The sequence below is a fragment of the Parasteatoda tepidariorum genome, chromosome 11 (genome assembly GCF_982258835.1).
Source record: "Parasteatoda tepidariorum strain Cologne lab strain chromosome 11, Ptep-v5.0, whole genome shotgun sequence".
Lineage (NCBI taxonomy): Eukaryota > Metazoa > Arthropoda > Arachnida > Araneae > Theridiidae > Parasteatoda > Parasteatoda tepidariorum.
In genome coordinates, this window is record NC_141765.1 from 71678433 (window position 1) to 71698492 (window position 20060).

A 20060-nucleotide genomic window follows, 5' to 3' on the forward strand; every position below is an offset into this window, starting at 1 on the left:
GCATCATAGCATAATAAAGTACTGAGATGAGGGGGTGTTTATTCACTGGATCACCAAACGATGAAAAACCAGTGAAGGAACAAGTGTTCCTTTACTGTTTTTTTTTCTAAGTCAATGAAAATAAAAGATAAACTTCAATTTTCTTGTACATTTAGTGATGTTCCACATCAAAAGTATGTTAAAAATACGAAAAACAACTTCTGACCAGTGAGAGAAACAGGCATGTTCCTTTACTGGGCATAGATTTCCCAGTGAATGAGCAGTATGTGTTAATATGTTGACACTTTAATTTTCAATTCATGATTACAAAAAAAGGTAAACATTTTCCAAGTATTTATATGTTATAATTTCAAGAATAGGCTTGTTTTTGAATATTTTTATGGCCTATAAATTCATAAAGAGCATTAAAAAATAACCAAAATTAAGTGTTCCTTTACTGGGTATTCATTCACTGGTAAGAGCTGTTCCTTCACTTGGTCTTCTTACTACTTGTTATTTGAGCCTCCAAAACTTTAAAACAGTATTATGTAAGTTCTCTACAATTTTTTTACATAATTTGCAATTAGTAAAAAATATTTTGACACTGTCATTTAACTAAAATTACGAATTTTGAAAAAAATATGGCTTTTTAAAAGGCAAGCGAAGCTTAAGTATTCCTTCCCTGGTTAGTTTACCCTATATTTTTAAAATTCTTTTCAAAATCGAAATCATTATAATATGTAAGACAAAAAGAAACAAAAACATTATAAAATAAACTTTGCTAATTCAATTTATAAGTAAATCACAAAAATGGGATTAAAATCACCCCTAAACAGCGTTTGTATGAAACTGAAAAATGTTCCTAACGTAAATTATTTAACAAGAACTCTAAAAATACATATTAGAGATGGTAATCATGGAAAACCTTAACTTTAAAAAAATAACCAAGAATGTCATGATTGAACACTTAGGTTAATAAGTTTTTTCTTTATTTTTTTTAAAAATGCAGCATTAAATTTTATAAACAGAGTAATTTCATACATGGAAATTTTTAAAAATTTCTCTTATATAGTTAAGAACTATATAAAAAATATTTTTTGAAATTTTAGGAGCTGATGTAACAGAAAATGATGGAATTTATACTGGATATTTCACACATTTCAATGGAAATGGTCGATATGCTGTGATAGCTAGGATTTCCAATGATGGTCAAGCGAAACTTAAGCAAGGCATTTTATCCTCTGGTTCACCACCAATTCCTGTACTTAAAGGTAACATTTTAGATTTATATAGGTTTCGGCAGAATTAAGATTAGCTATATATATATATATATATATATATATATATATATATATATATATATATATATATATATATATATATATATATATATATATATATATATATATATATATATATATATATGTAAATACACACGCACGCACGCACACATTTCAAGCTAAACTCTGATGTTCCATATACTTAGGCTATTAGGGGTACTAGAGTGTTTTTACGGGTAGAGTCTACAATTTATTGACTGTTGGGAAAAAGGGTCCATTCCCAACAACGAAACATGGTTAAACATTTTATGCTTTTTAACAACTATTATTAGTATCAAAACTTGCTCACTACTTTTTCATTCCCTTCCTCTTATTCTTTTATAAACTGAATGGGTGTGATGGCGTTACCGCGAAGTCATGGGGTTCGATCTTCAGTGGCGTCTTGTCATCATTAGATTGATGGCTACCAGCTTGCGTGGGTAGTCTAGATGACCTGTGCATAATTTTGACCACGTTACCACAGCCATGCATTTGGTCTCGATGTTGTGGGGACTTTTTGGTTTCTGATATAATTTTACGGACAGTGTCAATTTTTTTCCTAAGGTGATTTTTTAGTAATTTTATGTACAGTGTCTGTTCTTTTAAAAAAGATCTTTCGCATAATAATTGTTATTTTACGGGCAATGCTGCTTATTATACAGGCTGATCCAATATTTGCTACGATGCAAATTTACGGGTAATTCGTAATTTAGGGGCTTAATATTCTTTTACTGGCTTTGCAACGAATTCTGATGTTAGTTTTTGTCCGTAATTTCCTGTTTGTTTGTTTTCTTAAATTGCATCCCATTTAAAACAATCCGACTTTCAGTCCCATTTTCAGTTCATTTTTGTTCACTTACAATTTTTTTTTTCATAAAGCAATTTTTAGTTTTACAAAAAAAAAAAAAAAAAAAAAAAAAAAAAAAAAAAAAAACGAGTGTATTTAAAATTTATTATTCCTTTAAAATAATTAAGGAATAATTTAAATTTTTTTTGTAGTTCAATTTATTAAAAAGATAAGTCAATTTATAAAAAGATAAGTAAAAAGATTTTTTTACGTAAGAACAATTAAATACAAAACGAGAAAAATTAAACATGGTTATGTTAGAAAAAAAGATTTTTTTTCATATCTTTACCTGCTTAAAATTTTGTAAAAATAAAATGCCATTAAAATAAATTTGAACTTAAACCAGAAAAAAATAATTTTTTAGTAGATCAACTCAAATTCCAGAGTTCTTGTTAGCTTTTTTAGTTAAAATATTTTTGAAACATTTCCATGTTTTGGAAAATCAAAATTAACATCACATTTTGAAGAAAAATTAAAAAATTTTTTCAAACCACCCTTTCTGCTAATTATACCGTATTAATTAATGAATTTCGATTTTAAATATGGAAAAATTCGATCTGAATTTAGATCTGATTTAGATCTGAATTAATATTTTAAGAAAAGAAAAAAACGAAGTTAAGCTTTATGATTGCTTAATTCACGAGCTGTTGAACCAAGTGAGCAAATTTTTAAATTTTATAATTTTTGCTTTTTATAATTTGCCATTTTGTTTTTACTACAAGTAAAAACTAAGTTCTATGCAAATCATTAATAGTTTTCTATATCATTAAAAGTATCTGTTAAAAATTCCCTTAAGTCTGCAAATTAATCATGAATTGGCTTGCAGTCGGAAAGAAAGACAACGAGAAAAAATTCAATTCTGTGTTCGTTTATAAATAGCGCCAATATTTTTTTCAACCTCAAATTCGCAGCTGAAACTAAAATTAAAAATTGATCAATGATTGGTAAACAGTCTAAAAGCAATAAAACAGAAAATGCATTCTATTATAAATTAGTAAAAACTGAAATTCTTAAAAACTCTAGTTATTGAGTGAAATTAAATTTTTGTATTCACTTTTGCAAACTGCAATACATTTTTTTAACTGCAATAATTCTTGAATTTAAAGCTAAAAGTAAAAAGCAGTTGAAATGAAATTAAAAAGTAGCTTGAAAGAAGAAAATGGTGTAATTAACAAAAATCAAGGATTGTGAAAAATGAAAGCTTTTTGCCGGTTTAATGCCGCTATTTTTTTCCCGGGGCAATAGAACTCAGCCATAGTTAAAACTTCATTTGAAAAAATACTAATAACTGTTAAAAAATATTGTGTTAGAAAACTTTGTGCGCACTTCTTTTTGTTTTGCAATTGACTGTAATTTTTTTTAAAGAGAATCTCATTTAGAGATTTAAAGCTAAAACTTGTAGCAAATTGGGAATCAGCAAGCAGTCTTAATAAGATAAAACCTAATTTTGTGGAGAAAAATTCCGAAATTGTCTAAAACTTTTATAAAAATAAAGGTATTTCAACTTTTAACATTTTAACTTTTATAAAAATAAAGATATTGCACCAAAAAAGAAGAAAAAAAAATCCAAATTACAAAAAAATCGACATATTTATTTAAACTCAATAATAATTATTTTTATAAATTTTTTATTAGGATCTTCTACAGATGAATCTCCACCCTTAAATGAATTTGCTCCAGAAAATTTTGAGCTGGTACCGAAAAATGAGAGCAAACCAAAAAAAGAGCTCAACGCAGTTCCTGCCAATAATTTCGATCGATCTTCGAACCCAGGAGCCTTTCGTTTAGAGTCTTGGACACAAGATGCAGGGGATCTTATCCCTCCTGGAGACATTTCTGATTTATCAGTAGTTAATGTCGAGACACTATATGATGAACATAGAGTAACACTTCATTTCACTACTCCCGGAGATGATATAGACGTCGGTCAAGGTAAATATAGAAAAACTTAAAAACCTTAAGTATCAGTATATCCTATCAGAAGTTAATGCCGAGACATTAAATGGAGAACATAACAGCAATACATTGTTTCCTCCCTCCTGGAGATAATATAAAAATCAATCAAGATAAACATAGAAAAACATAACAATATTAAGTATCAGTACATCGTATCAGTAGTTAATGTAAAAATAATAAATGAAGCAAGAGCAATACAATGTTTCCCCACTCCTAGAAATGATATAAACGTTGGTCAAGATAAACATAGAAAAATTAATATCAGTTTATTTTATCAGTAGTTAATGTCGAGACACTAAACGAAAAACATAGAATAACACTTCATTTTACGATACTTGGAGATGATATTAAAGTCAATCAAGGTAAATATAGAAAGGCATAAAGCATTAAGAAAAAATACTTTTTTAAATCATTTAAACATATTATTTTGCAACACACAAAACTATGTGTTTCAGAAAAATGTAACCTTCATCCCCAGATGGAAGGAGTAATAGAATCACGTAGTATAATGTTGTTATAAAAATAGCAATTTTGTAAATTATTTTTTTACCAAAGAGAATATATGCGTATTAATTGTTTAGTTTAGGAGTTAATTTCCTTATAATTTTATATAAATCCTAAGAATCATCTAAATCTATGCAAATTTATTCAAATGATTGTATTAATGCCTGTATTCCATAACATCCATAACAACTTGCTTTGAATGAAAAAACAATTTTATCAATAAAAACTATATTTTTATGCCTCATTATACAGGGTTTTCCGTAAAGGCAATCCTTATATATTTTTCGAATCTTTGACAAAAATAAGGTCAAAAATAATCACATTAGGGAACTCAAATTGATATTTAAGCGAGAAAAAAAAGAAACAGTATCGAAATATAAGAAATCACTAGAAAGAATGCCGAAACTTGAAATATCAAAACCAGTTTGATTGCCGGAGGTAACAAATTGCAGTGGGAAATCAAATATTAGAAAATTCTCCAAATTTTTATCAGGTACAGAAAAGAGTTTTTTTATTTTTACATTCCAATATCTTTATTACGATAGCTTTCAAAAGCGTTTTTGTTTCTTTTTCACTTATTTATTAATTTTCAGCACTCAATGTACAATGCGCAAAATAAAGTACAGAACACTTGAATAACTTTTGTTCTAGTAATTAGAATTTCACGCACTAAGATAAAATCTTAATAATTCAAGGGGTTTAATATTGTGCTAAATAATTTGTGCAGCCAATATTTCATGTTACAACTATTTTATAAAAACTACAAAAAAAATTTCCTTCCTCTGAATAACCATATATTTTTTTTAACGGATTACGATTCCTTTTTCCCAAAAATATAAGGAGTAGCAGAAATCTGAGAAATATGGTTTGGTCTAAGTTTGGTCTAAGGAGTGCTCGAAAATTTGGAACCCTTATTGTTAATTTTAATTTCTGCGTTTTTTGATATATCTTTGGAGCTATTTAAGCTAATCTAAAGATTTACATATAATTTCACATTTTGATTATCAAAAGATAATTCCAAGCAAAATATGACATGTCATAATTATTTATTATAGCTTATTTTAATAATATTCCAAAAACTTTGAATTGAAAATAAGGCTAACTTTTTTTATCATTTTAAACTATGGTGTTTTAAAAGGCAAAATATGAAATTTACAGAAAATTGGTCAAAAAGCTATTGATAATTTAAATTTTAAAAATACGACTTTCTGAAATTTTATTATTCAAAAACTATTCTATGGATTTCGTTCATATTTTGTATTTCGCCTTTTAAAATTACTTAAAATGATGTAAAAATTAGTAAACCCGACAATTAAAAAGTTTTAATAATGATTAAATTAAATAATAAAATATAATAAATAATAAAATATAAAATAAATAATAATATAAAATTATATTTAACGTGAAATTAATTTCTATTGAATGCTTGTACGCAGAATGATACTTTTCAACTGAATATTATATTATTTAATATTCTGCGTTAATAATAAAACAATATTCAATTTTCTATGAAATTAAGCAAATGCAAAAACAAAAATTTTTTCTGTAAAAATGCTAAATTTAGTTATAATACAAAAAGCATGCGTTTGATGTGTTAAAGCAACTGATGTTTTAATGGAAGAAAACTCAAAGCAATGTCTTAGTGATCTTAGAAAAATCGATTTTAGGAATTATAGCAACAGGAGAAAATGTACATTTTCTCTTTAAAAGCGTTTTCATTAAAATCTAAACATATAGATGCTCATATCCTGTTTTTGAGTCTTGTTTTTTTTCTTCCTTTTTTGAATATCACTTAGTTCATTCTTCCAGTAAGTTTTTCTATTTATATGTTTAAAAATATATATATTTAACTTTTTACAGTGACAGCTCTTGAAATGAAAGCAAGCAACAATAAAGAAGATCTCATTAAGTATTTTGAAAGCGCTACAACTGTAAATGAGTCGGACGTTATTAATGGCTCACTGATACCTTTGTCTCCTGGGAAAAAAGCCTTTTTAACTATTAGAGTGCCTGATATCTTAGTTGTAAACACTTCTGAAGATTTCAGCATACACTTTGCTATAAAAGCTCGAGATAACAATGGATCCTACTCATTAAAATATAATATTGCATCTGCTTATTTTGGCAACCTCATCGAAAAACCAGTTGAGGAAGAGGAGGTAAAAGAAGAACCCAGCTTAGATAAAGAAATAAAAGAAGAAGTAGAAGAGGTTACAACTGAATCACTCAATGGAACACAGGCAGGGCGCAATTTTGAAGAAACAGAAGAACCAAATTTAGATGAGAATAAAAGTGACGAAAGTAACTATGAAATAGACAACGAAGATTTCCAATCAGAAGAATTGACGACATCTAAAACAGACAATGAAGCGGACAGAAAAGAAGAGCCGAGAGTTCAAGAATTTGCTAAGCAAGTAAAAGATGGTAAACGAAATAAGTCGTTTTTGTGGTGGCCTGTTGTGGTTGGCGTGGTGCTAGCACTTACGATAATAATGATAGCTGTATTTATAGCTGTCATTCTCATTAAGAGATCGAAAAAGAAGTCTTATATCTCAGTACGAAGTCACAGCCAATCTTGTTAAACATTCCATTTTTATCAGACTTTTCATTAACTTCAAAACTGATCTTTGTTTTGGAAAGTGTACATTTTTTTTAATCAAAAAATAAGCATTTTAGATATTATTTCCTTCTCTTTAACAGATTAATCTTTTGAATAATTCTTAAATATGGTTGTAATATTTATTCAACTGATCAATGAGAAAAAAACCTATCTTCTCCGCACAAGTAATATGTTAAAAAGTATGCAAAGGCTTCATTTTCAATTATTTGTCATCATTAAGCTAAATTTGCAAATGATTATGTTTGCAGTTGTGATAATTTTATAATACTATTTGCTTGGTGTAAGATTAAACTATGTGAATAAAATGTTTTTATTGAATTTTAAAGTGTTCAATAGATATTTTATTTATTAATTCAACAACCTTTTAATGTTTGTAGAATATTTTTGTTTCTTTTCCATATTTTGTTTAATCTCATAAATTATGTTTCGTCATGCTTCAATATCAAAGGTTATATATAAATATCGCGGAGTTAATTGATCTCTAAAAATTGTGTATGTCCAGAAATTAAGGAGATGTAATGATTTAAAAAATAATATCAATAATTTTTTGCAACGGAGAAGATTTCTTCCCTCGTGACCTAGGGGTGTAGATGGAAGTATACACTTACCCATTGCTATAAAATTTTCCTAAGTAAAATAATAATTTTTATTTACTCTACTCTATAGTACCTTTTGAAACATGTTGAATACATGCTCGTCGCCAATTCAGAATTGGAGAAATACATAAATTTTCTAAAATTTCAGTGAATTTTTCCGATAAAATTATGTTATTACAATTCTGCAATCAGAACTACTGTCAAATTTGCCATTTTCAAACGCACTGGAATATTTGAAACTAAATACTGCACCTATTAAAATAAGTAAATACCAGAAATAGATGCTCTTTTCAATAGAAAGCTATTAGTCATAGTTTATTTTTATTTATTATTAATATTTGGGACTGATTTTTTAATTCCTGATCATTTGTATGTATTTTTTTATAAAGAGTAAAAACCGTTATATACGTTTTTATATTAAAATTAAGCGCGATTATACAAAATTCATCCATTTCGACAAATGTAAAAATTTTCAATCGAACAGCATTTAAATAGTGTAAAAGGGACAAAAATTATTTTCTGACGTTTAGAAAAGTTATTTACTAATTATTATATGGAAGGTAATTAGGGATAGGAGATTGTTAATGATATTGATAAATGAATTTTTTTGCATTAGTTGCATTTTTGATTGTTTTTTTTTCTTTTATAGGGCAGGGTTTTCCTTTGATCTAACTGCGTATTTTAATCAGGTTGAGAAGTTATTATGTCAAAATAAATGAGCAGATGAAAGCCGCGGACACGTAGATGGGTGGCTCTTATTTTATCAAGAGTATAGCTTACACAAATAATAGATAACTGCACTTATTTTGTTTTTCATGTCATCATTCTTAACTTATTATTATTGTCGCCTTCTTCAGGGATGGTCCTAACGATACATCATATGCTTACATGAATTATTCTTTTGATAATTCAAGATTTCTTTTTTTTTTGATTTCTAAATAGGAGCACAGTAACATATTTCATTTTAACAGTATTTTTTGTTGCTGCTTCCAGAGGAATTTTATTAATTAATTTACTAACAATCAACATAAATTTTAGTAAATACGATTGTAACAATATGTTTTTTTTTTTTAATTTCATCCAATTTTAGATATTTATACTTTTTTTCACACTTTGCATTACGTCTCTAGATTTTAGATATGCTGATAATTTTTTTATTAATAGAATAAATTTTCAAAAGGTTTTGTTCGTTATTCATCAGTTAATTTTGACACATTTTATATTAGTGCGCGACATACTTGCATTATTAAAAAAATAGATGCTGTTCCGGTATTAATATTTTTATTCCAGCGCATTGAAATTTTTTTTAAAAATAATGCATAAAGTATAACAATTGAGTGTATGGCAAAGTTTTAATTGTGAAAAAAAATTCCAAAACTATCACAAGATAAGAATATAGCTTTATTTGTGTAATATAATGTTTTGTTATTAAAAAGAGAGCGCTACGCGAAAGAACAATGCGTTTTCATGTTGAGTTAGCACAGTAATGTTGAGTTTCTCGCTTTAACCATCAGGATTAGCCGATCAGATCATGCGATTTAATGCCGAAAAACCCTTTTCTTTAATTTAAGGTTAACTCCAAAATCCCCAGGTCTTGAAGGAGAAAATGGAGTAATGCAACAAAAAAATTTAGCAACGCATATGCAAAAATTATAGGATGCAGATAACTGTTCCAATGTTATAGATAAACATTGTTTTCAGCGTTAAAGCAAAATAATTTCCTGTATATCATAAACAGTGTCGAAATAGAAAATAAATTTGAGTACATCAACAACAAAGCAAAAACAGAAAAATATTTTGATTAAGTTATTAAAAAGGGAGTTATCAACAACAAGTGTTCTCAACAGTGATGAAACAGAAAAGTTTCTCTTACACAGCTTCAAAACTTAAAACTGTTTTTATTTTTGCATTTTTACTTTAAGAATCATTCTTCAAGTTGAACTTTGATATATACTTAGAAAAAAGAATATGATTAAAAATACTAGAATATGGTAAAATTTATCGTTTTTCAGGCCCCATAGAAGCATCAAAAAGCTCGATATTGTATTTCGATGCGCTTTGATAATTATTTTGGAAAAGCTAAAAAATAAGGTTTTATAACATGTGATAAAATATGATAAAATTTGATAATTTTATCATGATACCTTAGAGATCATGACATAAAAACCATTTATTCGATAAAATTTACTATTCAGTTTTGTATTTTTATTATGTGTGTGACAACAAGAACTACAATTTTGAAAACCAGAATTTCTGGTAAACCGCTACCATATGAACGGGGAAATTACTAAATTAATGGTATAAATACCATATATTTTGGAATTATTAAACAGAATTACGTTTGTTTTTTTTTTTCTTCAAAAATGTCATTATAATAGAGTACGGTAATTTTAGCAGATTTTCTCCGAGTACAAAGTAACTTTGAGATAGGAAATAAAATATGAAAAATCCTAAAACTGCTTTTGCATTGTTACCGCAAGCATCATTCTCCAGTCCAGTTGATTTTTTTTTTTGGACTAGCGTGCAAAATTTGTTGGTCAAGCTCTAAAATAAAGATTGTCGATTCGAAATGTAGTATAATATAAAATTTCATTTCTGAACTTGTTTAATATGTTTAGCAAGAAAAAAGCAAAGTTAGCGCTTTGAAAGTCACTTTAAATCTTTTTATATCAGATAGGTATTAAATGAATAGTGTTTTTCGTGTTTAGCTTCTTTTGTATATCAAAGTAAGTATTGGATGAATTTCTTTGTTCTTATTTGTTATATTTATTCTTTGTTATATTTATTCTATTTTGTTATATTAATTCTTTGTTATATTTATTTAAAATGGAATTTTAACTAATGAGTATAGGTTTTGCATACTATTAATTTAATATTAACTTTATTTTTTGCATAATTTGTTTTTACAAGACTCGAAATCTGAAAAAATTAAAGGAATATTCAACTGAATTTAATGCAAAGATTCAAATTTTATTCGAAAGTTGCATTTATGATTAAATAAAAAGAAGAAAAAAAATTCTAAAATTAAGTGCAACATATATGTTGGTTCGATGATTAAGAACAATAAGAACAAACAAACTACGAAAATAAAAAAAAAACAGACAAGAAGGTTAAAATGCCTTTGACACAGGTTTACTAAAGTTTAACACACGTTTTTTGCACGCTAGTGTACAAAGAAACCTTGAGGTTAGGAAATAAAATGCGAATAAAAGGTGTTCATTTCCGATGGCTTCGGATACATTCATGCATAGATTTTAGGCAAAATATTTCTTAAAAGAATCACAGAGTTTTTGCTATCTGTTTTGCTATCATATTATCTGTACCTTGAACCATAATAAGGTGCGAATTTGCAACTAACTTTATAAGGTGTAAAATTGGATCATGTCTCCGTTCTTCAAGTTGAACCATAGTATCGTGTAACCATATTAAAGAAAAACTATAATATATTGAACACATATATGTGTGTGCGTGTAATAAATATTTTCTAAACAATCACGGTTGATGAAACTACCTAAAATATTTTTATCTAAAGTACTAAACTGGCTAAATTATTTTAATAATTTGCTTTTTACCAATAATTTAGTGATATACGGAAAAAACAAGAAGAATATATTATGTTTTAAAAATATTTAATGAACATCTCTGTTATATATAAGCAACTCCATGTTGCTTTATTGAACGTGCCTGCTATTTAACATATTTATATTTGCACAGACCTTATTTTATATTTATGCAGAAAATTAGTGCAAGAGAAAATCCAGTATAATTATTTGCTATGATTGCTCAGTTTTATTTTCTAGTGGTATTTTCTTTTCTTTAATAGTGGTAATGAATTATTATTTATAAGTTTGTGATCTCCACTATGCGTTGTTTTGCATGTCATGAGAATTGAGGGCTACTAAACATTAAAGTGGTACATTAAAACGCTAAACATTAAAGTGGTATCTTAAGGAAATTCCTGCTAACATTTCCTACTATTAAAAAACTTTGTTAATGATGACGTGTAAACACTAGCAATCATTAGTTCATTAGTTAAGCTAATTATTTGTTAATTAAAGAAAGGTACATCAGAAGTGACTCTTAAAATATCTAATTAGTATATTCTATAATAAAATAACAACTTTTATTTGCAAAAACTATCAATAAAAATAGTATAAAGTTACTATTAAAGCAAAATTTAGGAAGTTGCTTCTCCTCCTTAAAACCTTATTTATTTGCTATATAACTATTTAGTATTTTGTTTTGAAACTACATATGATACAGTTTTGCAAATTTGTCGTAATTTAAAGAGATTTTTCGAATGATAAATAACAGAAATATTCTATTTGCCCACACCAGCCCCCCTCTTCCCTACATAACGAACGCATCTGGAAGTTTCGTCGAAATTATAAGAGCAATTACACAAAACTCGAAGAAAAAAAGAAACATTCCTGTTCTATTGTAAAATTAGAGATATTCTTCTAACATATGCATGAATTATTTTTACACTTCTAAAATTATTATTTTCTCACAAAGGACATTAAATACTTGAAGTAAGAGAAAAGAGAAATCATTTCCCCCCAATAATTTGGTTAGTACTGTATCATAATTCATCTATCCCTCTTACACATATTTATTTTCCGTTCAAGCAATTTTATGAGAGAAGAAATTATAATTTTTTGAGTGTAGTCAAAGCCGCAGATACTGCATTGTCGATTTCATGAGAAACAGATGGCGCGCATGCTGGGAAGAATATTTTTGAAGTATTTCTTCTCCCGCATCAGTACTTAACATCTCTCCGTCCCAACACTCACTCCAGAGTTCCTCGACAATGAATGTTTTTACAGCACAAAACAATACTTCATTTCTCCTTCCAACACCTTCTAGTGCTGTAACTCTTTTTCAATTTATTTCATTGGGACTTATAATCGCTTTAGGAAGCGCCAGTAATTCACTTGTCATCTACGCTTTCTGCAGGTATCTTCAAATTCGCCGCAGAACGCCGCACACATATATGCTCACATTCGTCTCTGTGGACTTAGTCCGTGTGCTTTTTTGTTTTCCTTTACTTTTCGTGAGTGTGGTTCATCCTTTACAAGTCACATATGGAAATCAATTATGTCAGGTGATATCATTTATAAACATATTCTCTTTAGTGGGTAACAGCCTCTGTATTTTTGCCATGACAATTGACAGATACTTGGACAACAAACACCGTGCTTTTTATCGGCGCAATTGCCGAAGTTTTTTCGGAACGGCTATCCTTATCATATTTATTAATATTGCATTTATTTTGGCTTTTCCCGCTGTATATAGCAATAAACATTCGCCTTTAAACAGCGTGGAAGTGAGCTGTACATTTCCTAGTCATTACATTACCAGAGATGTAAATGCTTATCCTGCTATATCGAGTGTTTCATTTGTATTTTGCGTGACGAATTTGCTGTATTTGAAACTGTTTTTTCTGCTGCGAGATAGAAGAAAAATGCGGCCTGTCATTTACGAGCCAGCAGTTAGTGAGAATTGGGGATTTTTTGATCCAAGGATTGGTATACCTGTCAGGAATAGATGGCTTGCTGATTCAATTTCTCAACCACCTGTCGCCGTTTTAAGTCGGAATGTCTTTCATAGCCATCCAATACCGACCAACTACGATATTGCGTTGTGGCGTAGCAAAAAACAAAAAGACAATGAAAAGTTGACGAAAGTTTGTTTCGTAATTCATGTTCTTTTTAGTGCTCTCTGGTTACCATATTACGCGACATTGTTTTACATGGTTGTTAGAGGAGAAAATATCCATGTTTCTTATGGAATTGAAATCTTTGTTACATGGCTAACATACATCCAAGCAATCATCACACCATTTATATTTTTTTCAATGTCCGGTTTAAAAAGAAGAAAGTTTCGAATGTTGAACGGTAAACGTTTGTCTCCAACGTTGAGTAGCACAAGTTCATAACTTAAAACAATGCATTCATTTACAAACTTTTCAACTATTTAAGATTTAATTATTATTACCTAAAGCTATTTTTGAAAGTGTATTAAGGGGTCTTCTTAAGATAAAAATGTTTTTTTCACTTTTATTGTTAAGTAATCAGTTAATTCTTAATTTTATCAAAAATTTTGCATTCTATAATTTATTTACCTCACATAATAACTGCAAAAAAAATTTCTATCAACGTTTTATTCGATAGTCATTTGGTTGCTGATATTATCATGTCATGTCGATGCGCTTGAGAAGCGTCAGTACATTGCGTTTCATTGAGAATTCAGAAATCATAAGCTCGTAGAAAATTGTCTTAACAAACTCGTTTTGAAACTGTTCTAAATGCTAAAAAAAATTTGTCTCGTTTAAGAAACTGTCCTAAATGTTAAAAAAAATTGCCACGTTTAAGAAACTGTTCTAAATGTTAAAAAAAATTGTCTCGTTTAAGAAACTGTTCTAAATGTTAAAAAAAAATTGTCTCGTTTAAGAAACTGTTCTAAATGTTAAAAAAAAATTGTCTCGTTTAAGAAACTGTTCTAAATGTTAAACTCAAAAAATTATTTTGCAACATTAATTTGAGATAATTACTTTATTTTAAATTTTATCGATGTCAGAACGTATCAAGAGTTCGATTGATATGCAGATTTTTTTTTTTTCTTTCTCATTCTCATATCCAACTAAAAAGCTGTGTTTCATAATTTTCAGATTTTTTTTTTAAATTTTAACTTTTATTAATCAATGGTTAGTATTCAGCAAATATTTCAGTAAATGCAATCGTAAAAATACTCTTGTTCTTTGAATCTAGCTTGAAATAAAATTGTCGATAATCTTTAGACATTTCAATCAGAAAAAAGCTTTAAGTAAGAATCTTTAAAAAATCCAGTTTATTTCAAATTTAGTATTCATATATAAATCATTATAGAAAAAAGTGACACTTGAACGTTCATTATGAATAAATGAGTGAAAATGTTCTTCATATTTTTTTTTTATACGCTGCATGTTTCTTTTGAATCTCACCCCTCTTGAAAAGAAAAACTTTTTCAGCTATCATACTAGGAAGAGATTATGAAATCTAAGACAAGTAATTGAGAAAGATATTTTTAACTAAATGCATTACACAAATACTATTATCGTTTTTATATAATGTGAATAATTCAGAGTATGAGTTTAAAATCAACAGAAATGTTGTTAACTACTGCAGTCCGGTTTTCATTACTGCCCATATTTAATAAATTTTCACTCACTTCCACTTTCAAGAATTAATATTAATTAAGAATAAATTTTCACTTTTAAGAATTTTATTTTATTTAATTCAAACCTTGTTTACAGATTATGCTCCACTTATTAGTGATACGCGTAATTAAACCCTTCCGCTACCTTAAGATATCTATAATTAAAAATATTTCCCATGATTTAATTGCGAAAAATACACCACAGACGCTGTAAGTACTCGTTGACCTAAAAGTAATGTGAGCTGTTAAGCACTTTCGTTTTTAAAACCATTGGTTTGGATAAAAATAAAAATTTTGGTAATAAAGCATGTAGAACATAAATATAAAAAATTTCTAACTTTTCAAAGTATGATTAAAATTTTCAAAATAAATAAAAACAAATTAAAGAAAAATAGGGAACGCCATAAAGTTTAAAGAAACGTGTTCAATGAAAAGCTAGAGTACTGTTTAGAGATTTAAAAAGGATTTTTTTTGTTGTTTGCTTTGAATTAATTTAATATTCTCCGACAATATTTTATTTCTTGGTCAAAAAATAATAAGAAACACTTTATTTAACTGTCTTTAAATAAAATTTATATTTTTTCCATTTCCATAAGTTTTTCTCAAGACATAAAATACACATTTGTGATATTTTGATTTGGAATAATTTCTTTCAGTATTAACTTAGTATATGGACTACTAACATCCGCTGTTAATTTCGAATTACATTTCAAAGGTTTTTGTTTTGATCCTGTTTGAAAATTACATTCCTGATTTACGATTATTAAAAACCAATTAATAACTTATGAATAAATAAAACTGTTTTTATAAAAGAAAACATCAAAATACATTATTTTTAGTTTTTTGACTTATTAATTCAATGCTTTCAAAATGATTGGGGAATTTTTTGCGATTAAATTAATTCAAACTTTTCCTCAAGGTTTTTAATGTTTTATTTTTTTTCAAATTTTTTCATAACTCCAGAAATTTTCTCCTAACTAAATTAATTTTTAAATTATATTAAATTTGAATTTTCAAACATTTTTTTCAAAAAATAAATAAATAAATAATACTAACAATTTAATTTTCTTTTAAGAAATACAATTTCAGAAATTTTCCCATTTATTTAAAATATATATCTATGATATTTTAGCAAATTTTATTGAAATATTATATAGTAACGTAGCTCCAAATATCTCTTCTGGCATTTGAATTATACTGATTTGCATATTTTAAAGATTTTGGTTAGGATCATGTTTGAAAAGTGCACTGTTTGTTAATAAATATTATAATTACTTAATTTATTTTTATTAACAAATAATTAAATAATGATTAATTAAATACTGAATAAATAAAAAATGTTATATAAAAGCTTTACTTTTTTGATTTATTGATAATGTAGATTTTTTTAACATTAAAATAAATAAAAATTCACAAAAAAAATTTTTTCGAGTAAAAGAATAAACGGATTTCCATAAAATCTGGTTTTCAAAAAAAAATGTTTCTTTGATAATTTTAACCATTTTTTCTCGTAGTCTAAAATAAATATCTGTGATATTTTGTGCAAATTTTGTTCAGCATTTATCTAGCAAACGAGACCCTAAATATCTTCAGATACTTGAATTATTCTGAACATGTTGTTTGTATTTGTTATAAAAATGCATTGTTTATATACAAATAATGATGATGATGATTATATTGTTTTGTAAATACACAAATTCATTAACATAATCATATTATTAAGTTTGAATCTAAATATTACCATCAAAAATCTGTTAAAGACTAGATAAAATTTTATTACTGATACTACCTAGTAATCTACAATAAGTTACCCGATATGTGATTTATTTGTAATTATGTAATAACGCTTTTAGTCAAATAGTAGTGTAACTATTATTATTTTGAAGTAGTAGATAGCATTCAATTTACAAAAGCTATTCCCAAAATCAATTTTCATATGTTTACAAGAAAATGAATATACATAAGTTATTTATCTAATAACATTATATAAATATATATATATATATATATATATATATATATATATATATATATATATATATATATATATATATATATATATATATATATATATATATATACACAGGGTATCTGCTACATTTTAGATTTTCAATTTCATTGCTTTCCATGAATAATTCCAAGAGTTTTTCATGACTTAACAAAATTACTATTTTCTCCAACAAAAACTGTTATATCCTGGATCTTCATATTTGTAGATTTTAAATTTAAAAAACAGGGTAAAGAAAGAGTCGAAGCAATATAAATAGCTGAAAAAGGGCAAAAGTAAATATTTTCTGCAGAATTATATTCTAAGGATACTTTTCTTGTTCATCGAAAAGGAAAGAAATAAGCCCGATTTTTCTGTTCTCATTTCGAAATAAAAAAAATTCGCCAATGACTGGCTTGCTTCAACCAGAATTTTAAATTTATAAAATAAAAATAGTAACAAAAATTTTGAAATCACAGAAGCTTAAAAGATAATTCACTCTAGAAATGATGTTTTTTCTTTCATATTTTGAAAGAACACCATAAATTTTGAAGAACATGATAAAAACATTTTATATTTTAATAAAATATGACTGTGAGTGGGGATTTTGTTACAAATTCAGATATTTGGAACAACATAATATTGGGGGGGGGGGGGTAAATTCCATTTAAAAAATTTTATTTTTTGTCGACCTAATTCCATGACTTTTCATGATTTTTTTAAAAAAATAGCTAAAATCATGATAAATTTTGTTCAATACTGAAATTCATGACTTTCCAGGTGCGCAGATACCCTGTATGTATGTATGTATATATATATATATATATATATATATATACATATATATATATATACATATATATATATATATATACATATATATATATATATATATATATATATATATATATATATATATACATATATATATATATACATATATATATATATATACATATATATATATATATTACCGTGAATGACCGAAATCAAGAGAATGTCGACTTTCACCGGTGAATGTCAACAATCACATAGTCGCTTTGGTAAATGTCCGAAATACTTGTTATATCTGATTTGATATTAATTTATTCGTTGAAATTATTATATAAACGTTACGCTTATTCAATATTTAAATATATGCTGAGAATTGATTAGAAGAAACATCAGAGACCAGAGTACCGAATAAATGCATACTGGGCAACAGGCTCTTTATCTTTAAAAAAAAAAAAAACATTGATGTTAGGCATACTGAGCAAATGTATAGCGGGCAGTGGCCACCAATTTCGGTCATTTACAGTAACATATATTTATGGAGATGGACTCGTAATATTTCGTGTACGGTAATCATGGGTGCAAGTTGGAAAAAAGGCCAAGACTGAAAATTTTTTGACTGAAATACCTAACATACGCAACACCCCCTCGACATATGCAAACTATCTAAGAAAGCTTTACCATAATGCATCAAGTTTAAATACTGTACAAAAAATATTTATTCATCTGTCTTTTGACAAAATAACAACAGGACATAAGAAAGTAGACCAATAACGTAGACCTAAAAAATATTTTTAAGGACAGAAAGAAAAAATTCCGATTTCCGTCTTCGAGTCAGTCTTGTTTCCGTCCGCGGACATTTTCGAAAGACGGAAATCCGTCCTGGGGACGGAAGACTTGCACCCATGACGGTAATGCTTATTTAATAATGCAGAAAAAACCCAAATGAGCACAAATAAAATAGTTAAAATCCGCACAATTGTTTCCATACTATAAACAAGCATCGTTATCAGAGCAAAAATACCGAATCCACTGAAGATAATAACACGTAACGGCATTTTTAAAAAAAAGTTTTAATATTCTTATTAGACGATTCTGTGTCATGGCACAGATGATGAGGCTTAAATTAGTATCTGAACAATTCTATAACTTTTATATATTTTTATTTACATTATTTCCTTTAATAAAAAGACACAACTTTTTTAAGTACGCTTGACCCCCAAAATAATTAAATGTTAATGTATTGATGTTAAATTTATTAAAAAGAATTATCTATTGTGAGAATTAAATTCAATGCATGTGAACTCGTACAACCTATCATAATTCAATGACCAAATGAAATGTATATTCAGATAAAGTTAATATATAAATCATATACGTAATTTGATAAATGGCATACAGCTATTTCGTTACTATAAGAGCACCATTTTCAGAGCTAAACACATAATCTCTTTAAAAAAAAAAGTAAAAAGCCCTTAAATGTCCAGTGTCGATAGAGACAATAGAATTAACACAACCAAAGCAATCATTTATAGAAAAGAGATCATATCTATCATTAGAAGCTGCGACGATGTTAAACTAGGCATTTTAGGTAGCCTGGTTGCTAGGGCGTTGGACTCGTGTTCGTAAGAGTTTGAATTCAGTCAGCCGAAGAATCCCCGTGTATTAAATGGTGACTGATGCACGTTAAATCTGTCAGGGTCACTAAGTCCTCTAAGTTCCCATAAGAAATCAATATCTCCGGAGGTACTGATTCCGGGGCTCCATTGTTTTCTGGATTGGGTTCAAAATTACAAGGCTACGGATTTGAACATTGGTAGTCGTTAACTCAAATTTGGGTCGGCAGTTCAACGACGGTATCAAAATAAAATAAAACCAGGCATTACATGATTTATTAGTTTTTCTGAGAAGCTATAAAAAGCTTCAGATATAAATTGAGCGAAAATGATATGCAATACAAGTAATATGTAGTGAATTTTAGGTGTAAGACATACACTTTTTATGTTTATCATCACATGACCAAAAAATAGAAGAAAAGAAGACATATTTTTTATAAAAAAGGGAGCTTTTAAATTTTTTTTCCTAATTAGCAACACGGGAACGCCTACTCTAGGTACAACCGAAATTACATGCAAATAATAAACCATAAATAGCATATTAATTTATAAACTTTTTATTTTCGCTCCAATTTTGTGTAATGCCTGCATAGAAAACAACAAAAATCTATTTTCAAATGAATAATAAATCATTAGGTAGCTAAAAGTGATGAGTATTTTTAAACGAT

At 27.4% G+C, this 20060-nt stretch overlaps 2 protein-coding genes across 2 annotated transcripts in view; both read left to right on the forward strand.

Annotated features, from left to right (window-relative positions):
• The window catches only part of LOC107455467 (calcium-activated chloride channel regulator 1), a 40647-nt gene extending 33097 nt beyond the window's left edge, over positions 1-7550 (forward strand). Inside the window, exons 11-13 of the mRNA XM_043040301.3 lie at positions 1089-1250; positions 3781-4077; positions 6466-7550. Of these exons, the coding sequence (XP_042896235.2) occupies positions 1089-1250; positions 3781-4077; positions 6466-7187 (1181 nt within the window). The 3' untranslated portion in view covers positions 7188-7550. The remainder of the gene's footprint in view (positions 1-1088; positions 1251-3780; positions 4078-6465) is intronic.
• A 5081-nt stretch (positions 7551-12631) lies between these two features.
• Positions 12632-13759, forward strand: LOC139427103 (putative G protein-coupled receptor 85). Its single transcript, XM_071187771.2, has one exon. The coding sequence runs from the start codon at positions 12632-12634 to the stop codon at positions 13757-13759; it is 1128 nt and encodes a 375-aa protein (XP_071043872.1).
• The last annotated feature ends 6301 nt before the right edge of the window (positions 13760-20060 follow it).

What these genes read in the sequence shown, in the direction of transcription:
- LOC139427103 (XM_071187771.2), top strand. Translation starts at nt 12,632, where the DNA reads ATGAATGTTTTTACAGCACAAAACAATACTTCATTTCTCCTTCCAACA.